Here is a 27,565-nt window from a genome sequence, read left to right as displayed (position 1 = left end):
TTTATCCGACGCAAAAAATCGAACTCTGCACAATGCATTAACGGATCGCATTGCTTGGATTTGAAGCGACGACGCTATTACATAGCCAGGTAAATACTTAGCGTCGGAAAAACGGAAGCAGTGCGTAATTGAATACAGATACCTATAACGGCGGAAAAGCTAGCTCGGAGAAGGGGAAGCGGCGACGACGTGATAATACGTGCAGGCACACAGTGCCGCGTCCCATCCACAAATATTCCCAAGTTCTCCGTGTGTTTGTGTGTCGCGTAATGGTCAGTCATCCGATACCGCTGGGTTATGTCGCCTCGCCTCAGTTCGTTCCTCGGTCCCGCCGCGGAGCGGTCGCTGCCCCCCATCCCTACACCCCCCTTCCGCGATGTGCGAGAGTGAGAGAGAGCACACCGAGTGCTCACCCCTCTTGGCTCGAGAAGCCCGACGAAGCGCAACGGCTATTGGAATATCCGCCTAGTTCGGGACGTGCAGAGAGCAGCGGCGACGGGAGTAAGGGGTGGGTGGGGGGTGGGGATATGAACGAACGCCGCCGAGTCGAGGAGCGAACCGGCCTCTGACCCGTCCCAGGAACCCGCAGCTGTCGCGTACCCAACCGACCCCCTAACCGGGGGCTACCGCACATACACACGTGCATGAGTGTGTGCGAAAGAACGCCTTGCGTACGGGTTGCGGTTCGCTGTGTGCGTGCTCGCACGGCCACGGAAACACAGATTGTAGTTACGCACATCGTATCCACACCGCCATGCAACGCACGTCTGATTTACACCCTGAAATTTCTTACTTATACATATATACCGGTGCTGCCAACCTGCGTGTACCCGACTTACAGGGTATATAATACGCACTAAGCCGTGAGCATCGAGGCATTGATATGACGCGCTTTAGCGCATTGCATCGCTCCGGGGTATATATATATATATATGTATATAGGTACGTAATATGCAGCATGCCAGCTATCAACCGGGCCCGGGATTCCCCCGCCTCCGTGTGCTCTGCGCTGCCCGACGACCGGCCGAGCCCTTTTCACTCCCCCCGTTTGGCCCTGAATTACCGACCGGGAATCCACGGCTCATACGGTTATTAATATGTCCGGGGGTCCATGCCACGTATGTATTATAACCGCTTCCATATCATATTGTATGGATGTGTATATCTGCACGGGCTTCACGGGTTAATTATTGGGATGAACGTTTACCCCGGACGTCTCGAGAAGTAGTTCGCCTACTGTTAGAGCGATTGAGTTCACAATGTATGTGTATAAGGCGAAATCTCGATCGAAGAGTTCCCTGTATATCGTTTTCAGAAAAGTTCGCGGTAATATCTTCATTTTTCTGTGATTTATACAAATTGGACGAACTTATGTACATAGGCATCTGTGTACTGCACAGGATGAAATTGAGATTACTCAAAATATGAATACAATAAATATAAAACGGAACACAAGGCATGTATGAGTAGGTGAACGAAATCAACAAATCGACAAAGTCCAACAAACGTTCATTCGCTGTTGAGAAGATAAAACACATGTCATGAGATTCATAGACGCTTATATCTTTTTCCGATACTCTCAGGCATAAGGCCCCGTAATTTCACGCTATCTGGAAAGCTTCCTTGAAATAAGTATCGACCATTTGGTTAGATAGATCCTCGACCATTTTACCGAAGAAATGTAACGAATATAATCACCGTATACTAATATTTCGTCCGATGTTTGCGTTTAAATATAAGTAGAGGAGTTTGGGGCTAACAATAAGTGTGTCACTTGAGCAAAGAACATATCACGGTCATTTGAATGACATTTTTCGATTATCAAGTTTACTATCTAGGCTGTAAACAGTAAATGATATTCCGTCGTGGTGAAAAAGGTTTCGCGCTTCAAAAAAAAGCGTTTCGCCATTTAATATTTGCCTGCCTCATTTTGTTCCGGTACTACTTATGTCAAGGTACCATATCCTACGTGAAAAAGTGAAAACGAAATTAAAAAAAAAAGGTCAAATTCGATTTTATAGATCTCACCTACATACAAGCATACGGAGCACGCCCACAAAACATATCCATAAACGTTAAAATTTGCGTGGTGAACGGTTATCGTCCAGAGACGGTTATGCCGGCGGGCCATGCAGAACGTCCCGAGCACCGGGTTTCGTTCAAGTTCCTAGCGAGCTGTTCCGCCCCGGTCGAGAAGAGATACCTCTATATATCGTTATAGCTCAGACAGCCGCCTCCATCAATCCACTTCTAGAGAAGACAGGAGCCACGGAGGGGTGGTTTTCATGCTAGGCAGTGCGCGCCGCGTCGAGTGGAGCTCGGAGGCCGAAGGGCGAGGTTGTAATAGGGACCGGCACGGTGCTATGTAGGTTTATCGAATGCGGGTGGGCGGCCGGGCGGCGGTTCAGGCGGGTTCAGGAGAGTTCAGGCGGGTTCAGGCCGGCTGAAAACTCCCAGGACCGCGCCTCCGCCTCCGTTCGCCGTTCGCCGTTCGCCACCGCAAGGTTTATGATCCCGTCGAGAGCGAGGGAGACAAACGCGCAACACCCGTCGCCGGGCCGGAGTGGGACGCAGCGATCACGGACGGAGTTGAAAAAGGGCCGAGAGAGAGCGCGAGAGAGGGAGTGGAGAGAGGAACGATGGTGAGGCGAGGCGCGGCGCGGCGAGGCGAGACGAACGCGGGAGAGAACGGGAAAAAATGGAACGGTGGGGGAGCGAGGGGCGGAAAGAGAGAGAGACGGGTGCGCCCGGCCGACGTCGACGCAGCCGTTCCAACCGTTCCACCGCCGCCCGTCCCGCTGACGTCCCGTTCCTAGAGAGAAGCGCGTCCCGTTTATTCGAGGGTGGCGATTCACCGCCGTGGTCTTAACGCGGTCTTAACGCGACGAGCCAAACTTCTAGCCAGGCGATTAGTTTAATTTTAACTCGTTTTGTTCCTGCACTGAAAATTTACGCGCCAGCTGAGAAACACACACGGGGAGAAATAGAGAGAGAGCGAGAGAGACGGACCGGTGCTTCACTGTTGCAGCGATGGAAGGGCTATAAACGAGGCCTCCCGCGTAGACTCTCGAGAGCTCGACTAATTAGACCCTCTAGGCGCGCCTAAGGCAGGACGTGGATTTTCGCACGCGAAACCATATCGTGATCCGGCGATTTTTAATTCTTCAACCAGCGGGTGAAACGCTGTGATCTGGCAAAAATTCGCCATAAGTAGGTATACGGAGAAATTGGTTCACGTAATTTCGGGAGCTGTGATGTTCGCGTTTAATAATTTTCTATCTCGCCACTGTAATTTTGGATTTGTTGTTGTTTTCTTCACTCTTTTCCTAGCGGTCTTCACCATTTTAATGGCGCAACAATACTTTCACAATATGCATTTAGCCTTATCAATCAAACAATTGAGGTCACTAATTATTCAAACAGTTTTCTTTTGTGTGTAAAATTATTCATCTAAAGAAGTCAGCGAGTGGAAAACAAAGCTCACTCTACACCAAAGTTTTATCATGTCAATAGCCGCCGGGAATCTTATTATTTTGTCTTTCAACAATTGACACAATTAATTAGATTATTAGTTCAAGAATCCGTGAAGGCGAGGTGAAAAATGTAAGAATAAAATCTTTTTTCCCATTTTTTGTTTCGTCGAGTCGTCCGACTTCGCTCCGAAAAAAGAGTTTTTCTTTTGGCAGTTCAGAAATTAAAATATTTCCATTAACTACGATTAAGCAAAAATAGAAATTTCGTTTGAATAACCATAATCACGTTCCTTCCTCGAATTCTCCACTTTGTGTAAATGCCTGAAGCGTTCCAGAAAACTGTCTGCATTTTTCGGCTGGCTAATTTTTCCTACCGCAACTTTATACCAAACGCTGCGATATACCGGAGAGCCTAGTTTTTGGGATTCCTGAAAAATAAGCGATGCCGGTACTCGAGCCGCGATCACTGAACCATGAGTCAAAATTAAACTCGCCTTAGCGTAAATTTTCATCCCACCTGCAGCGGTACTTGCCACCCGCCCGCCATCCAGAATCTCTAAGCGGAGCAATTAGTCATTTTTGGCGTGATCCTGGAACGGCGGCAAATTTCTCATCGGCTTCGCTCTACGCGTTATATATACACGCGTCCCTCACTCCTCGCCCTCTGCACATCTGTCTCATTGTTTTACCCTCGGTGGCATATCCGCCTACTGCACCTACAACATCGGAAGAGTCGACGAGGCGGAAGCTATAGCTATATATAGTGAAAGGCGGGGGCTCGGGGACCCCCTGGAAACCATTCCTCGCTACCACGGGAGATATATACCAAGCCGATAACAATCAGAGACACGCGTCGCGACGCCCGCCACGGTACTTGGGCCCGGATAATTAGCGGAGGGAGAAAACCGCAGACAACTCAGATGTGGAATCGGTCGGAAAATTCACCCGAACGAAGGAGTTAGTCTTTGGTTAATTAGCTCCGGGGACTTCCGGGAACGATTATCACCCGAGCTCGACGGGAAAGTTTCCTAAAACTTATAGTCAAATATCAGAGCTAGGTGCAAGTTTTTTTTCTCTCTCTGTGTTCTTGGCAGGCTTCGAGGTCTCGACTAGTTTTACTTCGAGTCGAATTAAAATTTTTCAGTTTTTTTATTTCATCTTTCAGACTGGAAAAAGTGGAGGGTCATTCCTAAGTACCATTCCTCAAAAGTTCAACACAAGCTTTTTCTGAATTCAGTTTTTCCAAAATGAGATATTCACAAGGTTGTAGGGTGGATAATAACAAAAAGCACGGACATTGCTTGACCTTCTACACTAGAAATAATTAATGTTGGAGTGATTAAAAAATTTTTAGGTAGAAAGATAATCCATTTAAGGCTATAATCTCGATGACATTGTTAATGAACTATTTTCTTCTGTGGCATTTGATACTCTTGAGTCATTTGGTAACGTTCACAAGTTGAGGTTTTTATACCATGCTTAGGAGATAAAAATATCACGGAGTACCGAACAAGGCAAATAGTGGGCGTTTGTACCTGCGAGTTAATGGTAACTGAGGGATGTGACCTGTAATTTTATATCCCTGGGAATCGTGCCGATTCTTACTAACATGGCTAACTGAAGGTAAGCATTGTTGTTGACGCAAAATATATTCTCAGCTCTGATGACATGCAATAATTTTACTTCGAATGACTGTCAAACTTCTCATCTTTCACCACCTTGAAGGTAAAGGACTGCGCTTTTCAGCGCAAGACTTTATTACATTTTTCCCGTCTATTGGTGGGTTATTTATACCCAGTTCTGTGCCAATCATAGTGTGATCTCTGAGTCTACAAACCTAACTTTTCTAATACACATCTTTGATTTCCCGGGAAAGTTAGTAAACAGGAACAACGTGATTACTGTTGTTTGATTTATCTTTTTACAGAAAATAGACGTGAGAAGCGAGGAATGAAAATAAATGTTTTAGCTTCTCATCATCAAATCTCATTGATTAGTCAGTTGTTTATCAAACGCGTTGTGAATAATGATTTTTACAAAAATCGCTTGGTGTTTCCGAGTCGTTGAACTAGCTGCCATATAGTGATCAACTAAAAAATTGGCAGTAATCCTTCGTGTTTAGAAAGATATCGGAGAAAGAAAAATAATCATTTCTTCTATGACCTGTTGAAAACCAAATTAAACATTCATCACCCACTTATTGCAGTTTTGCGTTGTCACGCGAATTTTAACGAGTAATAGGTATAAATTAAAGATGCTGAATTAAAAAATTTTATTCAAAAAAAGCACGAAATACCATTGATTATTCTAATCAACTAACGATTATAATAAGAATGTTACACGATGATCTGTCCGCCTAAATAGAATGAAAAAAAATCGGCTTCCGATTCAGTGTGAATCGAGAACGAACCTCGTTCACTTCCATTTGGAATGTCCCGCGTACAGCTTTTCGAAGTGAAGGAAGTGAGCGCCTCCGTAATCGGGATATATACACGTAGCTATAAGTAGAAGCTGGGAACTCATCCGATACTGAAACTCGTCCACGAAGCCATCGCGTCCTAATCCGGGTTGTAGCTGGCTCTCCGCCGTTCACCCTGCAGGCCGGCTCCCTCGAGCCGAGTAGCGTTAAATACTTCCCCCAGGAATCCGCGCCCGAGGTTCTGGCACTCGGCGTCGCCGTTCGCGAGTCATTGCGCCCGAGGGTGGCGCGGGGGTGGCTCGGGGGTTGGGATTTGCGAGACGCCACTGCGAAAGTGCGCGCAATTGAACTTTTCAACCCACACCGACACCGACACCGTCACCGACACCAACACCCTCGGCACCCGGGCCGCCTCGCCACGCCGATGTCTCCGTTTCCTCGCTTCGGATCTCTTCTTCTTCGCCCCCCGCTCCCCCGCCTCATACCACTGCCGGCGTTCGAGGTTGCGCCCCTTTGTCAAGCGCGCACCCTTGTTCGCGCTGTCCCACTCTATTTGCCTCTCCCTTATACGTCTCCCCCTCCCCCGCCACTGACTCTCCAACTTCCACCCCCCGTCGCTCCATCATCTCCGCTCAAAGCAGTTGTGTGTCGGTGGGGGCTGTTGAGGCTGCCGGGGTGGCCGCAGGGGGGCGTGGGACAGGACTTAGCATATTGGAGGACTTACCATCCGCCACCGGGTTCTCAAACTGTCCGGAATCCCAGCCGCCCCCTTGACAAAGGAGTCCGCAACAGGATACCTCGTGACGTTTTCACTCCCCTAAAATTTTTCGGTATATGGATTGTAATAATAATGCACGTTGATCCGTATTAGTTTTACAGCAATTAACTAGGCGTAGCATTTGCTTTTTGAATGATATTTTCAAATGAGTTTCTTTTCTTTCATTTCTCAACTCTTCGCAGATGCGTGTCTTCCAGGGAAGTGAATAATACCTGCAATTTTTCGGTGCATTCGATTCTGAAAATTAACACACGTCTAATCGAACGTTATAAGACATCGCAAAAACATGGAACATCGCTTTCTTAAACGCAATGTACAACGTTCATTTTTTAAGAGAATCTTTCATTCAAGCCAAATAAATTTTTCAAAGGGTGCCACGATTGAAATTCGCGAATTACTTTTTCGTGCAATACCCTAATATGTATATTATTGCAAATATTAGAGACGCGTGATCGTTGCTGGCAAAAATTTAAGAACCAAGTTGACTTTATTCGGTACCTCAAAAACACATTAAACTGGAACTCGAGCCCAGTAAACCTCAAACATGGCACCGTGGCTGTTGTGACGTAATATGCCGGGAGTTAAACGACCACAAAAGCCACGTGTCACCGCGAAAGTCTAAAGAGGGCGAATCATCGTCCATTGTCAGGGCATATTTTCAACGTTCGCATTAAGCAACGAACGTATGCTGAAAAACTGTTTCCAGTGGACAAACGAAAAATTTCAAAAGCTGGCTAAAAGGTCGACAATAAAGAATAAACCTCAAAACCTAAAAAACATTACTAATTCAATTCACTCAACCGATCTTCCGAGCACTTTTTCAGCCAGAAAATGCTCCGGAGAGATCAGAGTTTGTCTTTCAGCTGCGTAGGAGGGAAAAATCGCAAGAACGAAATGGATCGTCTCTCGATTATCACCGAACATATCGACCATCTGTACGACATATTTTCTCCCTAGTTGCTGGTTGTGTGCGGGGATTCCGGAACGATCAGCAACAAATTCTTTCACGTTATACGGGCAAGTGGGCAGCAGACTAGACGTGTATTATACGTCTATGTGTATACGCTATAACTGCTATACGTGCAGGTCTTTCCTGGGAGCCGTTTTTAAATCGGTACAATTCATACAATCGGCTGCTTCCGCTGGCGCAGAGACCCTGGGGCATCGTACATGTCAACCTTATACGTTGTACGTTTCTATCCACGGACACGAACCGTGCGGAACACCGATATTCGTCTCGTTCCAACGGCCTTACATCCCACGCTCGGAATACCGATGTTCCATGGGGAAAAATTGGACAATCGATGCATTTTTAATTGAGATCTTGGCTTTCCAGGTACGCGTTAATCATCGTAATCTCACTGTTCTTTGGCCATCGCGATGTCCAGTTGGCCATTTCGAATCTGAATAACTTGACCTTGAATATGAAATCAACACACTCTGGAGAAAAATGTGTGTCTCATTCCGGTAATTTTTGAGCTCTGAATGAGTTTTTGAATGATATGTATATTTATACATGTGATTTTGCGGTAAGAAATTGTGCATCTGTAGCAGAAATGAAATATAATTCTGTTTTGTGAACACAGTCGAATATTTTATCGAATAAATAATTATCATCAAAATTTCCGCTACGCAAGCTTAATCTTCATTTTTATCGTGAAAATATTGTTTTATGGCAAAAAAAATTTACATATTTCAGGGAAAGTTTTTCACGGGTCCTGAACTAGGAACTAAAATAATGTGTGTGTACGTTTTTGTTCTAATTATTAATTTAGAAACCCGTTCCACTGGCCGAGTGTTAAAAACTGGACACACCTTCCATTGTGTATATGGTTAGTTGATCGATACAACATTTAAAATCGTCCTCTTATATTCCTGACAAATTATAGCGCTGCAGCCTTATCGCCATCTAATAATACAGTTGTGTCTTTACACCTGGGTGCGGTGCCCCATTGAATACAGTAATTATCAAGATCTATTTCTAGACCAATTTACTGCGTTATAACAAAGTATAGATAGAACAGAAACAAAACCCTGACTGCAAGTAATGCCTGCTGAATTGCAGAATAAAATCGATGGGCAACAATGAATTTTTCAGTTACCACTCCGCAACTCTTTGAGTTGCCACCTGAATTTAAAGGAAAAATGCTCACTGCAGTATTTCACTAATCATCTCCCATTATTGTTCGATACGGTACTCTGCTTTTTTTTATCATTTGTTATTTGTCTATTGAGCGATAGTATTCCATGTACCTATTCTTCATTCGAACCCAAATACCACTGTATGTGTTTCCAATATTTTATTAAAGTAAATCAGCCTTGCCAGTCCATCCTTTAAAAATTATTTGTCGACTGAATTAATGAGTCTTTACGTCATTTTACGTAAAGTTGACACGCTGAGACGATTCCTCCTCCCTGATGAATCATGTGCAATTTGTAGGAATAACCGTACCGGGATAAACATCTTCCATATCACCTCAGAAATGAGGGGTCCCGTCATATCTCGACCAATTAGCTTCTCGGCCTCGACCCTCGCATCACGACCTAGACACGCGACGGGAAGCGCGGATTCGGCGTGACTTTCAGCGACCAGAGGGGGGTGAAGTGGGGGGTTGAAAATCAGGCGTCGAGTTTTCGCGACTCGTTTCGGCGGGTTCGAGGCGCGCAGGCGGAAGCCACCCTCGGCGGAAGTCCGGACGGGGTGCGGAAAAGGGAGGTTGCAGGTCGACCGCAAGTGTCAGTCGTGACTAGCGTCGCTGACGGCAGCGGGGGGGTGGCGGGGGTGCCGATCGATGCCTGGCGAAGGCGAAACGCGTACGCGAAGCCCGCAAAGTGGTTTGCCAGGGGCCGGAGGGAGCGGCGTAGGCGAGCTTGCGGGCTGCGGGCTGCTTACGAGCTTGTAAAGAGGCGATAACCATAACCCGTGGCGGGCTGCGAAGGCAGAGGCAGACCCGAGGAAGAGAGTCACCCTCGACCCGCTCGCTCAGCCAGACAAAGACGCAGGGTTATCGATTATAATCATTGCGGACGCGGGCGCCGCGTCGGATCCGCAGTCATTAGAGACGCCTAGAGTCACTCACTCCGCCTTTTTTTCCCCCCTTTACCCTTGTCTTTCTCGCTCTCTGCCACCCTTCCCCTCCGCCCCTCGACCCTTCACATTTTTCTCTCTTCTTCACCCCGCTTCTATATCCTATAAGTTTCTTTCAGCATATCAGATTCGTGGATTCCACGTTTCCGAGAGGCTTTATTAGCCTGGTACAGATTTAAAGAAAATTGTGAGACTTAACATTTCTTAACGGTTCATCGAGAGATGTTGCTTTATGAGTTAGTGGGTAATCCAATTGTGACCTTCGATAATTTGACATTCGGAAAAATGAAGATTAGCAAAGTTGTAGCCTTTGACAGATCATTTTGATTAGATCAAAATTGGATTGAATTTTATTCTTACTCGTTCAGCGGTTATCTTCAGCGGCTGTAGTTTTGCACTTTTTTAGAACCCAGCGTCTAAAATTATGGGATTGAACCTGAGTGGATTGTTAAAGCACTGATCTACCAAAAAAGTAACTAGTGAATGAAAAAGAAATACGTTCAATAGAACTTTGCTCTTAGAATGATTGTGTAAAAACAACTGCGTGTTAAAAGTTTGTTTTAATTAATGTAGAAATCTATTTCCTACTTGAAAACAAGTTTTTCCTGCATTCGTTTGCAATTCTATATACTTCACTGATTTATAATATGTCTATTCTAATTGATACTCTGTAACTAGCCGGTTTCGGCGATTATCCAACTTCGGAGCCCCAGCACTGGATACTTAGAGAATGTCTTAAGACGCCATTCACTCGAAGAAATTATAAATTCAACATTTGAACGTTAAATTATAAAACAAAGGAACTTAGATGACTGAAGAATTCTTTAAAATAACGAGAACTTAATCAAGATCATCGAAATCATTGCGAATCACTCAACTCACCTGATAGCAATCATATAAAAATGATAAAAGCACCAAATGGTTTCAACTCACGAACGTTCTATGGCTTTTCTCTTACGTCTACCTGCTTTCTTTGATTTCAAGCTTACCAAATGATTAATTCTACTGATATTTAATGATCTCCCAGCGCTCGGGACGATGTTCACCGATTCCCAAGTGATTCGGTGCGATTTCCCGTGACTTTGTTCAGTCCTAAAAACATTAAAAATCCTCCAGAACACTGAAGAATCATTGTAAATCTATGAATATCATATGTTATAATAGAAATCAGCTAACATGAGTCAAAATAAATGTCAATCAATCGAAGTCACTCGCTCGGTTTCCAAGCCAATGATCCTTCGGAAGGTTCACTGCATGAAGCGGCTTTGGCGCATGCATCGCGACGAAGGTGTCTAGCCATTGCAGCTACCGTGGACGCCCGGGGAAAACTCACAGCACACGCGGTCGTATTGGACCATAAAAGCACGCGAGCTAACTGCGTCACCTTATCTGATAAACGTGTATTCCTCGCCTCGCCACACGCATGGCGCCTTCCTTTCCCGGGCCGGCGATATTCCAGCTACGGGCTGTGTAAGCACCCCCTGATGTAGGCAGTAGGAGTCACGCACCGATGAACACAAAGGCTATCGCCAAGCACGCGATTTCCTCCATCCGCCCTCACGGCGTCCTCCCACGAAATTGGATATTTTCAAAATACCTCAGCTGAGCTTCGGATGTATGTACGAGTATATATATATATATATATATATATATATATATATATATGTATATATACGTAGGCGTATATAACAAACGAGATGCGTACCTACGAGCTCGCGTGTCCAACTCCGTTTCTTCGATTTCAAAGAACCAGTGATCGTATGATCGTGCAGACTGGAGTCTCGCAAGAATCTCGACGTCGCGTACAATCAATCGTGCTTTCAGTGAAAATCGTCTTCGAAGTTCTGCAATTCCGGACGTGAAATTTGAAAAGATATACAATCTTTTTTAAATTCTTTGACTCGGTATTAGTACCTAATTGCTCTCAGTATAGTTGACAGAAAAAACTTCCATATTTTTATAATAATTTCATACTTTGTACGGTCTATTCGTACAACATTCTAAAATCGTGAACCATGAAAGCATGCACGTGGCAAGACGATCGAACTGATTTCCGGTTCGCGCAAAGGCTGATCGTTCGTCATCACCCTCGAAGCAGGTGTCTTTGCGGAACGAGACCGAGAGAAGAAAAGGTGCCGCCCGCAGGTTTGAGGCTTTGGAAAGACGGGCGACCTTCTTCGAAGCACCGGAGGGCGAACAGGTTGAGTATACGGCCGAGTACAGCCCTGCAAGACATGTATATATCATGAAACGGTATACCTGCAGTTTCATTTGAGAATTTTTTTGCCCGCACGCTTCGCAGCAGGTGTTTCGTTGCTGTCTCGTTCCAGAGTCGCCCCCGGTTGTCCGTCTCTCTCTCGCCACTTGGCCGAGGGCAAGGACCTCGCCCTCTCTCTTCCTCTCCTAATCCTCTTTCTCTACCACCGCCTAGAAGCGCGAGATGGGCATGAAGGAAACCGCGTGCATCGCGCACCAGAGAAGAATTGAGTTTAAAATTAATTGCCCGCTAATGAACCGGCGTGACATTAAACCACGCTCACGATCAAGATCTGCGCCCCGGGTGAACCACCACCAGGAAAGGTGACTAATCAGGAGCTATTGGAAAAGCGAAGCAAGCCTTTTAACCGCTTCACAACCAGAGCTGCTTCCTTCCTCTCCACAAGTACTCCCAGCTGCACTCGTTCAAAGTTCAAATCAATACCCGCCCCCGTCGAACCTCCGCAACCCCTCGAGTGCCGATCAAATTTATTCCTTCTTTCCTACGCTCTTGGCTGTAAGGCGTTTCACGTGAATCGTTATGAAATTTCTGGGAAAACTTGGTGAGTTAATTTATTTTTTTTATCAAGCATTAACACTCGGAGACGTTAGTATAGTCTCTACAAATCGGTCAAATTTTCAAGTGAAGAATGACTTCACAGACGATTTTAGGTTTATAGAATCACATCCGTTTTCGAAAATCTACCCCTATTACATTTCGACGAAGTTCACGATCTAAATACCTAAATATATCGATATATTATATGTCAACTATATCCACAAATTGACGGAGTCGGTGCGCGACGATTAGCTGGGCAAGTTTGCCAGCCCTAGACTTCGAAGTCGGCAAACCACCACACAAAGGAGTATGGATATCGGGGTAGCTACCCACTCGGGGTGAAACTTCGCACCCGAGGAAATTGGATTGGCCGCGGTCTGTTATCCGAGAGTCTGTGCAAGCCCCGGGTTAGCGTTCTGTCACCCGCGCGAAAATCCAAATCCGATGGGGTTTCCCCTATTCTCTCTATACCTAGGTATATACGTGTATATATATATATATATATATATATATATAGATATGTATATGATATAGGTGGATAGAAATCCCATTACTTTATTAATAAGCGCTGCGCCATCGGGCGCGTTCTAGCATTTTTTTCCTCTCGCTCTTTCTCCCGCTTCACCAAGTGCGCTTCCTTTCATTTTTCCCTTTTTTCTTTCCACCCTCAGGATTAACGGCGCGCGAGGATTCTTGCTGGGGGGATTCCCCCTGCCTGCAGCCTATCGCCTCCTCCTTCCTTCTTCCTCGTCACTTCGCACAGCTGTGTAAGTAGGCGGTGTTCACGTTTAACGTTGAGCCTGCACGATCGCTTCATGAAATTAGATGCCATTTCAACGGCACGTAAGTTTTGAGACCTGTAATTATAATAACCGAGCCACGAGCCGTTCTCTTCCTGACCCGTTGACACAGCTGGGGGAAAAAAGGTGCAATCAATTGCATCTATAAGACTTTTGGTAAAAATTATCCAACAATACCCGAAGTTAATGGTGAAATTACAAATTACTACAACGTGTGCAAAAATTTAAATACCTAAACGTCTCCGATTAAAACTGAATTGCCGGTAAACCAATATTTAAAATCAAATGCAGCCCTATCTCGTTATAACTATCTGGTGTAATAATTTATTTTTGAGGGTTGATCACAATCACTTCTGTTCACTTAGCTAAATCATTGACCATTCAAATCAAAAAAGTAAAGAAAAATCCATTATGTATTCCCAATTAGCAAGATGTTTTGGTCACTTTCATCCGAGCCTGCAACAGTTGGGGAAATAATTTCGGCTCGTTTTAGGTTACGAGGGACAAGCTGCAGGGTCCCGTACGGAGATACGGAATTTATTGTGTTACCAAGCTGTATCCGAGGGGCAGAAGCCGGCTAAGTTTTGTCACTTGACTGCCGCGGACATCTGTCTCCGTCTGACCGTGGCCGGAATTGTTCATTATGAAATAAAAATTACTGTGGCTCCTACATCTGTCGGGTTTCTACGCGTAATTTTTCTCTCTCGTTTAAATATATTCAAGAGTTGGTATTATCGACGTGACTAGAATTCTTAAGCAGATACGACTTAGATTCCTATAATTTTTTCTTTCTCTTTGAATGCCTCGCCTATACGTAGTTTAATTTCATTCTTTCGGTGTGGCTCTAACAATTCATTATCTGTGTTTACAGATATATATCTTTTACTGACAATCTCCTCGCATTCTCTTGAGGACCTAATTCTTATGAAAAAGGGCCTTAATGGGTATTATAAATAATGGGCTATTGTAAATAAATAAGACATTCTTAACCGTGGAGATATTTAGAAGCCGATTGGTATATCGGGTCTTGTTGAATTTGCCGAATGGCAAGTAGGTTTGGTCTGGTCTCCGCGACACTTGCTACACTTTGAGGTGCATTCCTGTTATTCACTTTACTGCACGTTTCAATGTTCGCTAGTTTTACACATGCCTAAAATCAGGGTTATTAGTTCGTTCGCCTCGTAATTCTCTTCACAAATTGAACGAATTATTGATATTAGCTGTGGAAGTAAATTGAACATGTTAAATAACTTTGACGGCAAAGCCTCAAAGTCTAATTGACGGGCGAAGCCACGTTGCCATTCCGGCAACACCAGGACCGGGACCGGAGTCCATCCCCATGTAGAACCAAGTCGCTATATATACAATATATATCACGGTGGCATATTACGCGTAACACGATAGCGCGGGTGAACCGAGTTGAAACCACTTGTGCGAGCGAGAGAAGAAAGGAGGGTGAAGGGACAGCCGGAGGTCTGTAGCGCGAAGTGCCGGGACCGGGAACCGGGATAACAGCCCATTGCGTGTGTGTGAGTTACAGCTCGGGATCAGCGAGCGAGGAGGGCGCTGCCGGCGAAACGGCAGGGAACGAAATACACGGGGATATTCGGGATCGGGAGAGGGGAAAGGGGAAAGGGAGAAGGGAGAGTGGAAAGGGGGCAGCGGGATGCTGAGGGAAGAGCCTACACGAACCCACGATGGACGTAAAACTTCCCGGTCCGGTTGCCGCGAAGGGATCCGGTCCCGTTCCAGGTTGGTACTGCCGAGGAGATATAGCTCCTGCAATCAATGCCCAGCAGCGATCTCTGCTCCGGCAGAATTCAGCACCGAACGTGGGTGAAACCGTACACACTCAACTGTAACTGCGTGCAGATGTAGCTGTTATTCATACCTGTAAATGGGTTCGCAATTTACGCAAACATGAATGCACGAAGATCGTTGAAACGTGTAAAAGGTGCTACTTGGGTTTTGATAATGAGAGTTTTACAGGTAACACTGCCCTTGTGATGATTTCGACTACCGTTTAACCAGTTAAAGCCAACTTAATGTTGACAGATGAAAAATTTAACTCGTACAAGTGGCAGAATGTCGACAAGCCGGTGAGTCACGAGTCTAAAGTTGATGCTGTGTGAACCCTATGTGCACGAATGTGTTCAAAAACGTTGAAATCAAGACAAAGTTAAAGCCAAAACTAGATAGCATGTAGAAATCGCTATATAGCGAACGTGATAGCGTCAACAACATTGAGTAACGATCAAATTTTCACAGTTTTGCTCGACTTTTTTTTGATAACAAAAAGTCAATTCCCTGTCAACTCTTAGACTGTTTCAATTAACCAACTGCTGAATATTTTTGAACGTCTGGTCAACGTATAGACAGCTATTGCCTTCGAATACGCCCTTTTCGTCAGTCTCTGATTAGTTGGTTTCATTTTCTGCCGGAAGTAAGTGAAATATGTGTCGACAGTGTGTTATTTGAGTCTGTACGTGATTCAAAGTGTTTTCAAGCATTCTTATTTTCCCTAGTGAAACAGTTACGAAACGCTTGCATTCGCATAAGTGACAAGGAAAACTGGAGAAAACCTTCTCCAGGTGTAGCAGGACTGAGTTCAAACTTCAGCTTGCCGATTTGGCACCTGAGCCACGTGACCTGTGTTACAATTTTCACAAATTGTCGCTCAGATCCTCATCGACACGCTGGGTATTTGAACTCAACTCATTTTGATCCGCAGTCTCGTATACTATCCGTGACGCTAATACGGTCGGTATAAGTCGGCCATAAGACAGACGAAAATGTGAAAATTCGTGATACTTTGAAGACAGAATCGAATTTCTAGTAGCAAGCCACTTTGGCCATGAAATTTCCACTTAAGCTTACATTTCTTTGTTGAAATTGTCTCTATGTAATATGTGGTTGATCAAAGTTGCACTGTAATTTCCCGATAGAAATAATCAAACTGAAATCACTTCTTCAAAGAAACCCATGAAATAGTAGCAATCTTTGCAGTCGTGCGAGATCAAAATTTGAATACAAGGTATACTTAGTATAAACTTCTGAAAATGATCTACTTGCGACAGTATCAAGTCTCGTTGAAGTTTAGCTTAAGCAGGGTCAAATACAGCCACGTAGGCAACGGAAGACCCGTACGAAACACAATAGTATTAACCCTTTGTACCGGTTCACTTAGAAGTTGGAGTATACCGTGTACGATTCCTTTTCTAGTAACTTTTTCACATTGAAAGCTCTGCATTTTTCTTACCTCCTCAGAGGATTTACCCGCTACGAGTTCTGGGGTAAGGCTACACGAATATTCCTTGCCATGAGAAAGTAGGTACGTACGTACAACATGGGTGGGTGTGTATACGTATATACACATCTATACACATCTATATCCATACCAGATTCGTGCATAGGTCTATCGAACCGTAACGGAGTGTGGCGCCATCTTGGATCCAGGCTTGGCCCGTTGTAGAAACGTCGATTCGTCGAACTCGTTACGCTGAGAAAAGCCCCGCAAAGTTTCCGCACGTTTGCGCTCGACAGGGATTGTGCGGTGCTTCGTGTAGGAAACTCCACCGGATGGATATCCTGCCTCTCGAGATCACCCTGCTGCAACCAGCCTTGCTGGCTCCTTCGTCTCCATCCACCAGCTCGTCTGTGGCTCCCTATATTCATATTCTTATACGTGTGTTGGATGACGGCACCTAGGCTTAACGTATTCACTTATTTAGCAACACTAAGCTGAAGCTGAAGCTTCTGTGGAAATGCAGCAGCGATTGATTTTTTGTTGTTCTGATGACGTGAATATATTGATCAGGTATCGTGGTCAATGAATTGATTAACACTTTCTGTCACATCATGCGATAAAAAGTGAAAACGATGATGTTTTGTGTTCATTAAACTGTCTATTTTGGTACTTTTCAGTTTTAGAGACATTCAATTTTAGAAATTTTTTGCCTAAATGGGTACTCTGGAAATTTTAAGTAGTACTGACGTGTAGGTAAAATTGAAAAACGTTGGCTATTACGAATTTCTATGAATGGAACTACATAGATTCAAAAAGCCTAAGTATACGACGTGGCATGTTTGTAGAATATGCAATTTAACGAACTTTATTCTTCAAGAACTTATATATATTGATAACATGAAATTTGATTGCAGGATGTATCAGGATTCTAGCAATAATTTCATACGTAATTTCAACTTTTGATACCACGCACTATTCGATAATGGAAACATCGATCTTCCACCACACTTCATTCAGTGTGCACTACATCGAACATCGTCTTTAAATGATTCTCCGCTACCACTGCTTCCAAATTTCGAGCATAGCAATTATCACGTAGACCAGAGCAACCCAGGAGTGTTTCTAAGGTGCACAAGATCGTCAAGGAATGTCCCATGCTTCCGCGACGGTCCTCTGGAAAGTCGGCTCTCCGGGTGGCCTTAGTCCGTCATGTTCCTACGCCGCACGTGAAACCCCCAGGAGTCCCGTGGGTGGCGAGGACGTTGGGTGCGGGAGTGTTCCAGGGGCACTTCCTGGGGGTGGGGGAAAGCGCTCTGTCGGGGCCATTACACCCTTGATTTCATTACGCCAGCCTCGCTACTCTCCTGCAATCTCTCTCCCTCCATTGCTCCCTTCCACTTCCCTACTATTAGATTACACAAGCGCGGACGCGAAACGTCGAAAATCAAAGACAACCACTCACCGCCGTCGTCCTCGTCGTCGTTGTCATCTTCGCGAAGGGTACTACACAGTTGCAGCCGTGTCGAACTCTTTCGATTGTTGTCTCTTTCCGAGAAAAAGTACCACGATCTGACAAAGAATAGTCCCCGAGCGATATAGCTCTTCTTAAAACTCGATCGAAATCAAGTCATTTCATACTCGGCTGCATGTCTATTCAAGGGTTGCTTCCCGAAAGAATCTGCTTACCCGAAGTCTCGTCGAATATTACGCAATTACAGTATTCGGACTTCTTCTACCTCGTTAGTTTAATGATGGAAGGTAGGAGAATCCCGATAACTGGAGAGAGCATCCTAACGCAGAGATTTACTTTTTTCCTGACCTCGATTTTTATCTCGGTATAGAACATTTTACCCTGTTTTAGGACTCGAGTTACAACTTTGCCAAGTAAATGCATACCTACAGCTTTCAAAATTCAAACTTTACAATGTAGATATTTCTATAACTGGATTGATTATTTGAAATTGTTGCAGGTCATCTCAGTATTCACGCCAGCTTGCTGCAAAGCGATTTCAAAACTCTCTAAACAATCGGACCGCTGGATCCTTGGGTTGAACGATACAATATAGGCCAATTATGTAAGTTTTCTAAATTTGAATTTTCACGAGACACTGCAGTTGAAGCGGAAGTCTTTTATAAGTATGAAACCTTCGTAACTTTTTCTTTTAATCTTTTTCCTTCCACATTCCCGCTTATCGGAAAAACCAAACTATGTATTACCAGCCTCGTTTTGATTGGAATGCACTGATTCAATTTGTCAAGGATTCCATCCTCGGAGGCCAGAAAACCCATCGATCGAGTTTCGCTGGTATGAAGCCTACGGTATTCCCTGGGGTTTGGGCAACCATAGAGCTAGGCAGTGAGCACCGGGTCAAAGGTCACCTCACACCATCTACGAAGGTTAGGTAATGCAAGAAAGCGTGAGTAAAATTCTCAGGGAAAACAATTTGATCAAGCTTCCCCAACGTCGCCTCGTCGTCATCGCCATGAGCGTTCCCCCACATACGTACAAATATACACAGTATACCTACCTACACCTATATTCGCAAACCAAATGGAAGCCTATACACCGAGATACCCTTCGGGACGATTGTTGTGCGTAGTTTAGCCTGCGGATGCCGCCGCCTACGTACCGCCAATTGCCACCGATTGATAATCCTTCGGATTGCGATCCCCATCACCGATGGGTGGGGGTCGGATGGCGATCCGGGATAAAGGTATAAGCGGGGGTCACGGCCCGACGGACGATCCATGGATTTCCGAATAGGGTTACCGAAGCTCCCAGCTGCCGTAATGTGATTATGGGCCCGTCTCCAGTCCTATTCTGCTGCCTCTTGTAGCCTCAACTTTCCTCAACGTCCGGCAGAAATTAAGACGACCATTTCGTGATCATTTTGACAGAAAGGGATCGTGATTGATCTACCGAAGAACCAAATCTCTTGATTAACCAGAAAAAATGAGTCGTATGAATAAGGCTTCAGGCTTCCTTAAACATGATTTGGTTCATTGATCATGCTTGTTTCTAATTTACATTTTTCAGTGGAATGACTTTGTTGCCTATCCAGAATGGTCATTCCTGGGGACTGGAATGAAATTCACCAAGTCAGAACTTTACTGGTATGACTATCATACTGATTACTCAAGAACTACAAGGTTTTTAGAGAATGATAACAATATGATCGAAACCACATCTTTCTCATTAACTAAAGTTGAGTAATATGTCCTTCAAATATGCAGGGTATCACTCGGGACTAGTTCAGTGAAAACTGAGCGATTCGTGATGGGAATAGAACTCTTCACCACCGGCACAGGCTTCATTTTCGAGGTCCTCACGTTGTCGCACAGCTGTATTCGAAGGTACGTCTTATCGCGTCCCAGGCGAGGATGTCTCCTCCCTATCTCGGCTTCTCTCGACTCTCTGGTCCTTCATACGGCCCACATGATCCGCAGCAGCAGTGGGAGTGGTGAGCGATTATAACGAGATAAAGGAATTGTTATGGTTATTAGTCGGGAGAAATTTCTGGTTACAGTTGCTATAAAATTCTCAAGTATTTAAATTTTTTATCATAAACTGACTATCTTTCTATATTTCCTTCAAACGATTGCGATAATTTGCTGTTGCAAAGTCTTATTTGACTAACAATATGTATTCAATTAACCAGATTCAACATTGGAATAACCAGACAACGTAGAATTTCCAACTGTAACCACATTAAATAGTTACTTGTAGCAAATTTTCTTGTGATTACAGCAACATTTTGATCGTTATTTTATAAAGTAAATGTAACAAAAGAAATTTTTCTCACTGTAGGATCTTGAGGTAGAACGGTGTGCTAGCAGAACACATACTGAAGGTATACATACCTTATCCTATTCCAGATCTCGCGGGTACGCTACACCCATTTACCCGAAAACCGCACTAGGAGAATCCGATCGACCTAAAGTCATTTTTAATGAGCCGGGGAACCCGGCCTCGCATCCGAACCCTTCCGCCACCGGTGCTTACAAGGGATCCGTCGGTCAATCTGGCCGCTCCAATATTTGCCCGAGTGGCCAGCTATGTCGTCCGTGAGTAGGGGCTTCCGGAAAGAGATAAAGACAGGGGCGGGACGAGGAGGATCAAAAAAGCAGAGAAGGTTGCGTCGAGAGAGAGAAGCTGCGGTCGCGTAGAGGGATAAAGAATGCCTCGGTACTACTGCATCAGTTCCTGCGGCTTGGTGTATAATGTACATCACATTCCCATAACTATACGTATGGGGCGTTCCGTTTCCACTCCACCGCCTTTATCTCGAAAATTCACCGCCAGTTACGCTTAAGCTCAAGAAAGAATCGATATTTGATTTGAAAATTTGTGACACAGTTTTTCTTCCGGATATCTTGCTACTGTATGGTGAGAATCTGTGAGAAAAATTTAAAGAACTAAATTAGATATAATTGTGCGTGGAACTGTCCAGAATAGTGTACGGTTGAGAGAAAACTGCGTGTGGATTATGATCGGGAATTTTGTTTCAAAAGACTTCCTGCGTTGGGAAAAATTTTTCGTTTTCAATATGATCAAAAAATATGGTTTTGTGTACAAAGTTGAATCGAGGTTTATAACTGTGACGAGAAAATCTAGTATATTTTTTTGCGTTTATGTATGACTGTTTCATTGAAAGCGTGTGGTAATCCAAACAAACAGATTGATATTTCAATTACTCTCATCTGCAATAATACCGACAGCTATAAATACACAAAATAACAATTACGAGTACAAAATTTTCTCGTAATTACACCAACATTTGAACCCAATTTGTAACGATACCCACTTTACCATGATTTCGTATCGATTACAGCAAAATGAATTTACTCCGAGAGAATACACAACAATGAAGCAAGCAAACTTGATTCCGAGTATCCGAATCAGGATTTCCAGTTTTCGAAAACATCTTCAAACATCCTCATCGTGTTATCTCAAATCCCGATACTAATTGCAATATACCAAAACAAGGTTGGCCCGGATGGAATCGGCACGGAATGGTCCATATGTACCTACAGGTAGGTAGGCGGGGTGCATGCATATTTTGCGGTATCAGTCGGAAAGTGAGCGCGGATAGAGGCGCGCGGAGAGCGGAGAGCGGAGAGCGGAAAGCGGAAGGAGGAAAGAGGGCCGAGGAGGCCCGTGGCGCGACGCATCGATCCCTCCTCCGTCTCTCTCGCTCTCCCTGCCGCAACGAGGGAGGCTAAACTGCACGTATAGAAGCCGAGCAGGGTGGCCGTGGACGAGCACGTGAAAGTATGGCGCTCACGCATGGAAGCGACGCGTGTGTATTCGTGAAGAAAAACCTACACGTGTGCGCACATCCCAGCCGCGGTGCGATATACACGAGGGTTGCCTCTGCGCGTCGGGGGCGCGGCCGACGCCGTTTTAATGAAGATGTAATTACGCGGCGTTTTGGTCCCCGCGCCGACGCGGAGGAAAACCGGAACGAGGACGCCGCGTCGCGACGCCTCGCGTCGCTAGGCAAACCGGGGCGGAAGTAGGTGGAGGTGTCGGCGGGAAGCCGCGGCGATTGGCAACCGAAATTGCGAGATCGAGAGCTGCCAATTAACCGGATACCCGTCAGGCGACTGGGAATTTTGCGCGGTTCGTAATCGAGGCACGCTTATACTCGCCAGGCGCGTTCAGACACTCAAGGCCTCATGTCTATGGCACTCGGGGCATATAGGGATATACCGGTGCATGACTCTTTGTGCGACAGGGATGGTCAGGAGAGGAAAAATAATGCCGCCTTTGATGTTCGCAACAGTTTTTAATCCACCGGTGGTACTACCGTGTGAAATTTTTGTGGAATTTCAAGATGCGTGGGAGATTGACGAAGGACAATCTTATAATCAAAATCACATTGAGATACATCCATCGTATCAGTATGAACGTAGTTCATTCTTGACACGATCTTCGTTTGTACTGATAATAAAATGCCATTTCCATTCAGGCCAAAATTCAATAATGAAAATATACAAATGACTCACAATCATCAAAATGTTCGTCAAGACGTCATTTGAATTGAGCGAAACGGTGACGGAATGACAGAATTCGATGGTTAACCGTTGGAATAATAGATGCTGCTCCTTGTTTTCAGTTTAAGATGCAAAAAGATTTATTGAGTTGTGTTCAGTGGCTCTTGAGGTAGACAGCGGAATGCGACGCTGGGTGTAATAATGTCTGTCTGCAGAACTGCACTGCACTCTGTAACGGATTCAGAGGCCAAAGTCATTGCATAAATTCAATGGAAGTCTGGTATACGAGCGAAAGATTTGATAAAAATCAAAACCATAGTTTGAAAAAGCGTGATGTGAAATGGAAAAACAATATTGGTAATTGAGCATTAGTAATGAATACGAATTTCTTGGTTTGGTATACAATGAATAATAACACCAATATGGACCAGATGCTTGTAGGTCATGACATAAAATTCTTTCTGAACAAATTTATGCCGATGATTAGCCTGAAACTCTACAAATGCTCAACCAATTCGCGAAGAGAAATATTGTTGTAGCGAATCAATTTCAGACGACGACAAAACCTACCACTGAAATCGTACATTCAAAAATGTTGCTGCAAGAAAGTCTTCACTTTTTTTTTAAGTTCTCTACTTGAAATATTAATTTATGCGAATAGAAGTGCAACCAGATTTTACTAGGCAACGATTCTCAGTTTTGCGAACGTAGTTGATTGTGAGCTGCATAATCTCCTCTCTCGAGAAACCAGAAAATCTCTGAATACCCTCAATTAAAAGCAAAACTTCATTTCTGAGCCTCTTTCGGTCAAATGAGTTACACAATTGATATGAGAAGCTATAATGTAGACGTGATTTCTTATTCTTAAATATTTTAGCCTCTTCAGAGATTCGGACATGCTACTGTAAGATTTCCACATCAATACCTACCACGTGACTGCTGTACTATAAATCCAAGTTCGTCTTGTCAGATTAGATGGTGTTAAACGCGGTTATGTTGGACCGTCACGAATGCCTCAAATTCAAGTAAGCGTTCTCTGGCAATAAGTGACTACATAATTTAGTTCCTTGGGAACCCCGAATCTCGGGCTGCCACCATTCAAGCACCGCAAATGTCGTAATTGCCCGTAATATCGCGGGTTAACTGTAAGCGGGCTTAAAACCGTATATATTCTATAGTTTATATTTTAAAGATATTTGTTGCACAACAACCACTAATTTTTATAGCCAGTCATTGCAGAAGCGATGTATGTAGCACGTCAAGGAATCCCGTAAAATATTATTTTTGTAGATACTCGTCATTGGCGTGTTAACAACGGTATTTACGTACAACACGCATGTAACAGATAAATTGTCGGTTTTGAATAAACATGGCTCTCTTGTTTCCACCGAACAACAGTGAAATAGAGTAAAAAACGAGAGAAAAGTGTTGTTGGTGTCCCGGGACAGACCCTCGAGTCATCGGTGGCTAACCCATGCGATAAAGAGTACTAGGATCTTATCAGAAGCATAATGATCCGAAATCTAAATGAGGAAATTTATACACCCTAGGCGTTAAAGGACACGAGTGGATTAACGGTGAAGCGAGTAGGGCTCAACATAACTGGAATTTAAAAATTGAGGTATAGAAGCTGTGCTGTTTAGTTTCTAAGGCAACGGTTCAAAACCGTTAAACCTTGCTTCTAACTGAGCACGAGATTGAGTCGTTCTAAGATTAGCCAAAGCAATTTTACGAGTGGTTTTCCGTCCTTGTCACGCCCTTCCAGGTTCTTCAGGAGTTTCGATCTCTCTTCCGCGAAATTTTTCACCGTCGGTAGGTCATCTTGAAGAGCGCCTCAAGTATCGTAAAAAGTAAGATAATCAAAGCCCTCCAGTATCCTTGGAGTACTGTTTGACACAGGTGCTTAAAATGCAGCGTATTCGAATGAAGAAGGATTTGAAATGAGAAGGATTTATGATTTGAATAGGTACTGCAGTAGGATGGAAATAAATCTGTTGCATGAAACTACACGTAACAGGCTCTCTACTTGATGTGCGCGAAATTGTCAGTTTCTTACCCACTTCTTGCGAATTCTAAATAAAATTTATCATCTATCGAATCTTTAATTAGTAAATGACAGTCGTCATCTTGACAAGTCTAATACTGCTCGGGTATGTATATTACATTAAGAATTTGGATCTAGTCTTCATATACATCTTATTGTCAAGGGGGGAACCTGCTTTAGAAAGCTTAGAAGAAGTGTGATTTGTTTTTTTTCTTCTTTTAACGAAACAAAACGAATCTTTCTCAAACTGTTGGGGTATGTTTTATTAAATATCTTAACATCACAAAACATTGTTTTTAATACAAAAATCTTGAATTTTCATGCGAAATCTCCCCTTAATGTTACGAGCATACATCAGTGATGCTTTTCAAGTGAAAAAGACGAGACACATCAGGGTGTGACGATGCTCCAATGGGCCTCTGCCATCACAATCGAACGGAAATCGGCCCGGCCCATGCGGGTACCATTAGGCCCACGGGCCTCGGGCCCTTGCTAGTATTACGCCATTGGCGTACAACATCGAGGAGTGAGCGAAGTCCGATCATGCAGCGCGCTTCCACACCTACAGACACACGCACGAAGCCCGCACACCGAGAGTCGGGTAACCCGGTATTAAATTCCTCGATCACTACACCGACAGACTCAGGCGGCGATGTATACAGGCAACCTCGTCGATAACCCGTACGCGGAAGCGGCGAGGCGTGCGGAGGTGGGGACGATGTACATAGGAAGGGGTGGAGGGACGCGCGCCATCCGCCACCCCATATAAAACGCGTAAAGCCTCAGCACCCCCTTCGACCTCCCCGACCCCCTCTCACGCTCTCGACACCGCTTTGCATTCGACCTTGCACGCCCAGGACGAAGACCCGTCTCTACACATTTTTCTCGTCAACGGTTGATGGTGTTGACTGTTGAGAAACTCCCGAAATCGGTAAGATTTCTTTAGCATTTTGTATTAATAGATTTATATACCGTACACCTTGGTTTGCAGGGTTGTTTTGTTCGAGTTCGTGATTAAGGAAAATTCGCGATCTCGGTACATCAGATTGAACTTTAATTACTCTATTAATACGAGAAATTCCGATCGCACAAAGATTCGCACGTCAATTGGTGCACTTCTTTTGCAAGAACCGTGATAGATCCACAACATCTCTGCATGACTTTCTCTCGAACCCGATCTACGTGTCGGAATCGCCTTGGGCTCTAAACCTCTAGTGCCATACGTCGTTGAAAAATTTCCAAAAGGAGCATCGCACGCAACGTGTCTTCCCCATTCCATTTTCGCAAGGAAGCTGGGACAGCCAGGACTCGAAGAGGAGACCCTTTTGATGAAACTTTCAATAGAAACCAAAGCCCCCCTCAGACTTTTCGGACCTCGCACCCTTATACGCGGGCTACGTCTTGGGGCTCAGCACCCCTAAACTCCTCGATTGCACTGGTCCAGTGATCCAGCAGGAGCAGCATCCGGTTCCGAGGCGCTGTGTGCTCCTTCTGATACTATGGCGCAGTAAAATATGCAACATATTCAAGAACCCCGTTTGCTGGGGGGGGGGGGGGGGGGCACGGGGTTACCAACGAACGTCCGCAGCCGTTATCAATTTTTGCTCTTCCATCCCCGTCGTTGTCAAGCTTTAAAGGAGAAGGAATCAGGTATCTTATTATTGGACGCTATCACCTAACGGTCAAACAGCATCCACTTGTTTTATACGTTATAATCCGTTGGACCACCAGCAGGTAAGTTTACACATCCTGCACATCCTGGATGACTTTATATATTTAGAGGCCACTTATTGCGAAAGCAATGCAAGGTCGTATAAATATCTGTTAAAGTATAAGCAGTGGGTCCTGAGAATATATTACCAGCACCGAATATTTTATGCCATGCGTGTGGTATGAATATATTATATTGTATGTGCATTGCACCTGATGCTGCCAAGACATTGATTAATATCCATATGAAAAGTGGGTCGGACATGATCGGATTTTGGGTAAAAGATTCAACAATATATCGGCAAAATATGGTGTTCCTTTAAGTCTAACGGTCGTTAAAGTTTAATTATCAAAACAGGTCTACTTCTTGAATAGATAATCAGATACCACGAAAATCACGATGTTTGAAATCATACTTTATTGGTGAGAGCGTTTCACGATTTAGAAAAACATGACACTCCTTTCTCAAATCCATTGAAAAATACCGATTTTCACAAAGGACTTCGCTGTAATACCCGTTTCCATGTTTTATATATTTCCTGAAATCTGTAATCTTCAATTTTGACCCTCGTTAAATCCATGTCTGCTATTATTGTTAATAATGGTACAATGATCTCGTTTCTTGCTTATATATCATGCTCATTCGTAGTAAATCTAACCCATCTATGCACAGTTGGAATCAGAAATCTTCGAATCCCATTCTACTTACAATTTGATGTTGAATTGAAAAATACTTCGGACTTAATGAAAATTCGTTCATTCAAACTTCGAAGATTTTTATCCAACTCACCGCCACAGCATCGATTTTATTTCAACGCAATGTTGAATAAACCCGTTTAATTCAACTGTGAATGAAACAACTAATTCGAAGCAATTTTCTGTTCATATTCTATCCATCTATACCGATATACATGTACATGTATATGTATAGCGACTCCGACCGACAACTTTGTACCGGGATGAGGCTGTCGGGAACAGGGTTCGATCCGAGCGGATTAGAGCAGGGAAGAGAATCCCGTTCACACATCCCTTTGCGCTATCGGGGCAGCCGTCAAGAATATCCCGAGGGAAAACTCCGACGCGGCTCTTTTCATTGGTAACTTTTATTTATTCAACTAATTGCGACGAGCCAGCCGGGAGTGCCGGAATGGGACGGTACGGTGGAAATATTTGCGTGGAACGTAGGTATGACGT

At 44.3% G+C, this 27,565-nt stretch overlaps 1 protein-coding gene across 1 annotated transcript in view; it reads left to right on the top strand.

Annotated features, from left to right (window-relative positions):
* LOC124406978 overlaps nt 1-20,613 on the top strand; it is a 30,469-nt gene extending 9,856 nt beyond the window's left edge. The window contains exons 2-5 of the mRNA XM_046882725.1: nt 18,591-18,695; nt 18,880-19,022; nt 19,855-20,081; nt 20,497-20,613. Coding sequence (XP_046738681.1) covers nt 18,928-19,022; nt 19,855-20,081; nt 20,497-20,540 — 366 coding nt within the window. The 5' untranslated portion in view covers nt 18,591-18,695; nt 18,880-18,927 and the 3' untranslated portion in view covers nt 20,541-20,613. The remainder of the gene's footprint in view (nt 1-18,590; nt 18,696-18,879; nt 19,023-19,854; nt 20,082-20,496) is intronic.
* Nucleotides 20,614-27,565: the final 6,952 nt, after the last annotated feature.

Source organism: Diprion similis, chromosome 6, assembly GCF_021155765.1.
Source record: "Diprion similis isolate iyDipSimi1 chromosome 6, iyDipSimi1.1, whole genome shotgun sequence".
NCBI lineage: Eukaryota > Metazoa > Arthropoda > Insecta > Hymenoptera > Diprionidae > Diprion > Diprion similis.
The sequence above is the reverse complement of the archived record's forward strand: the minus strand, read 5'-3'. Positions and strand labels throughout refer to the sequence as shown.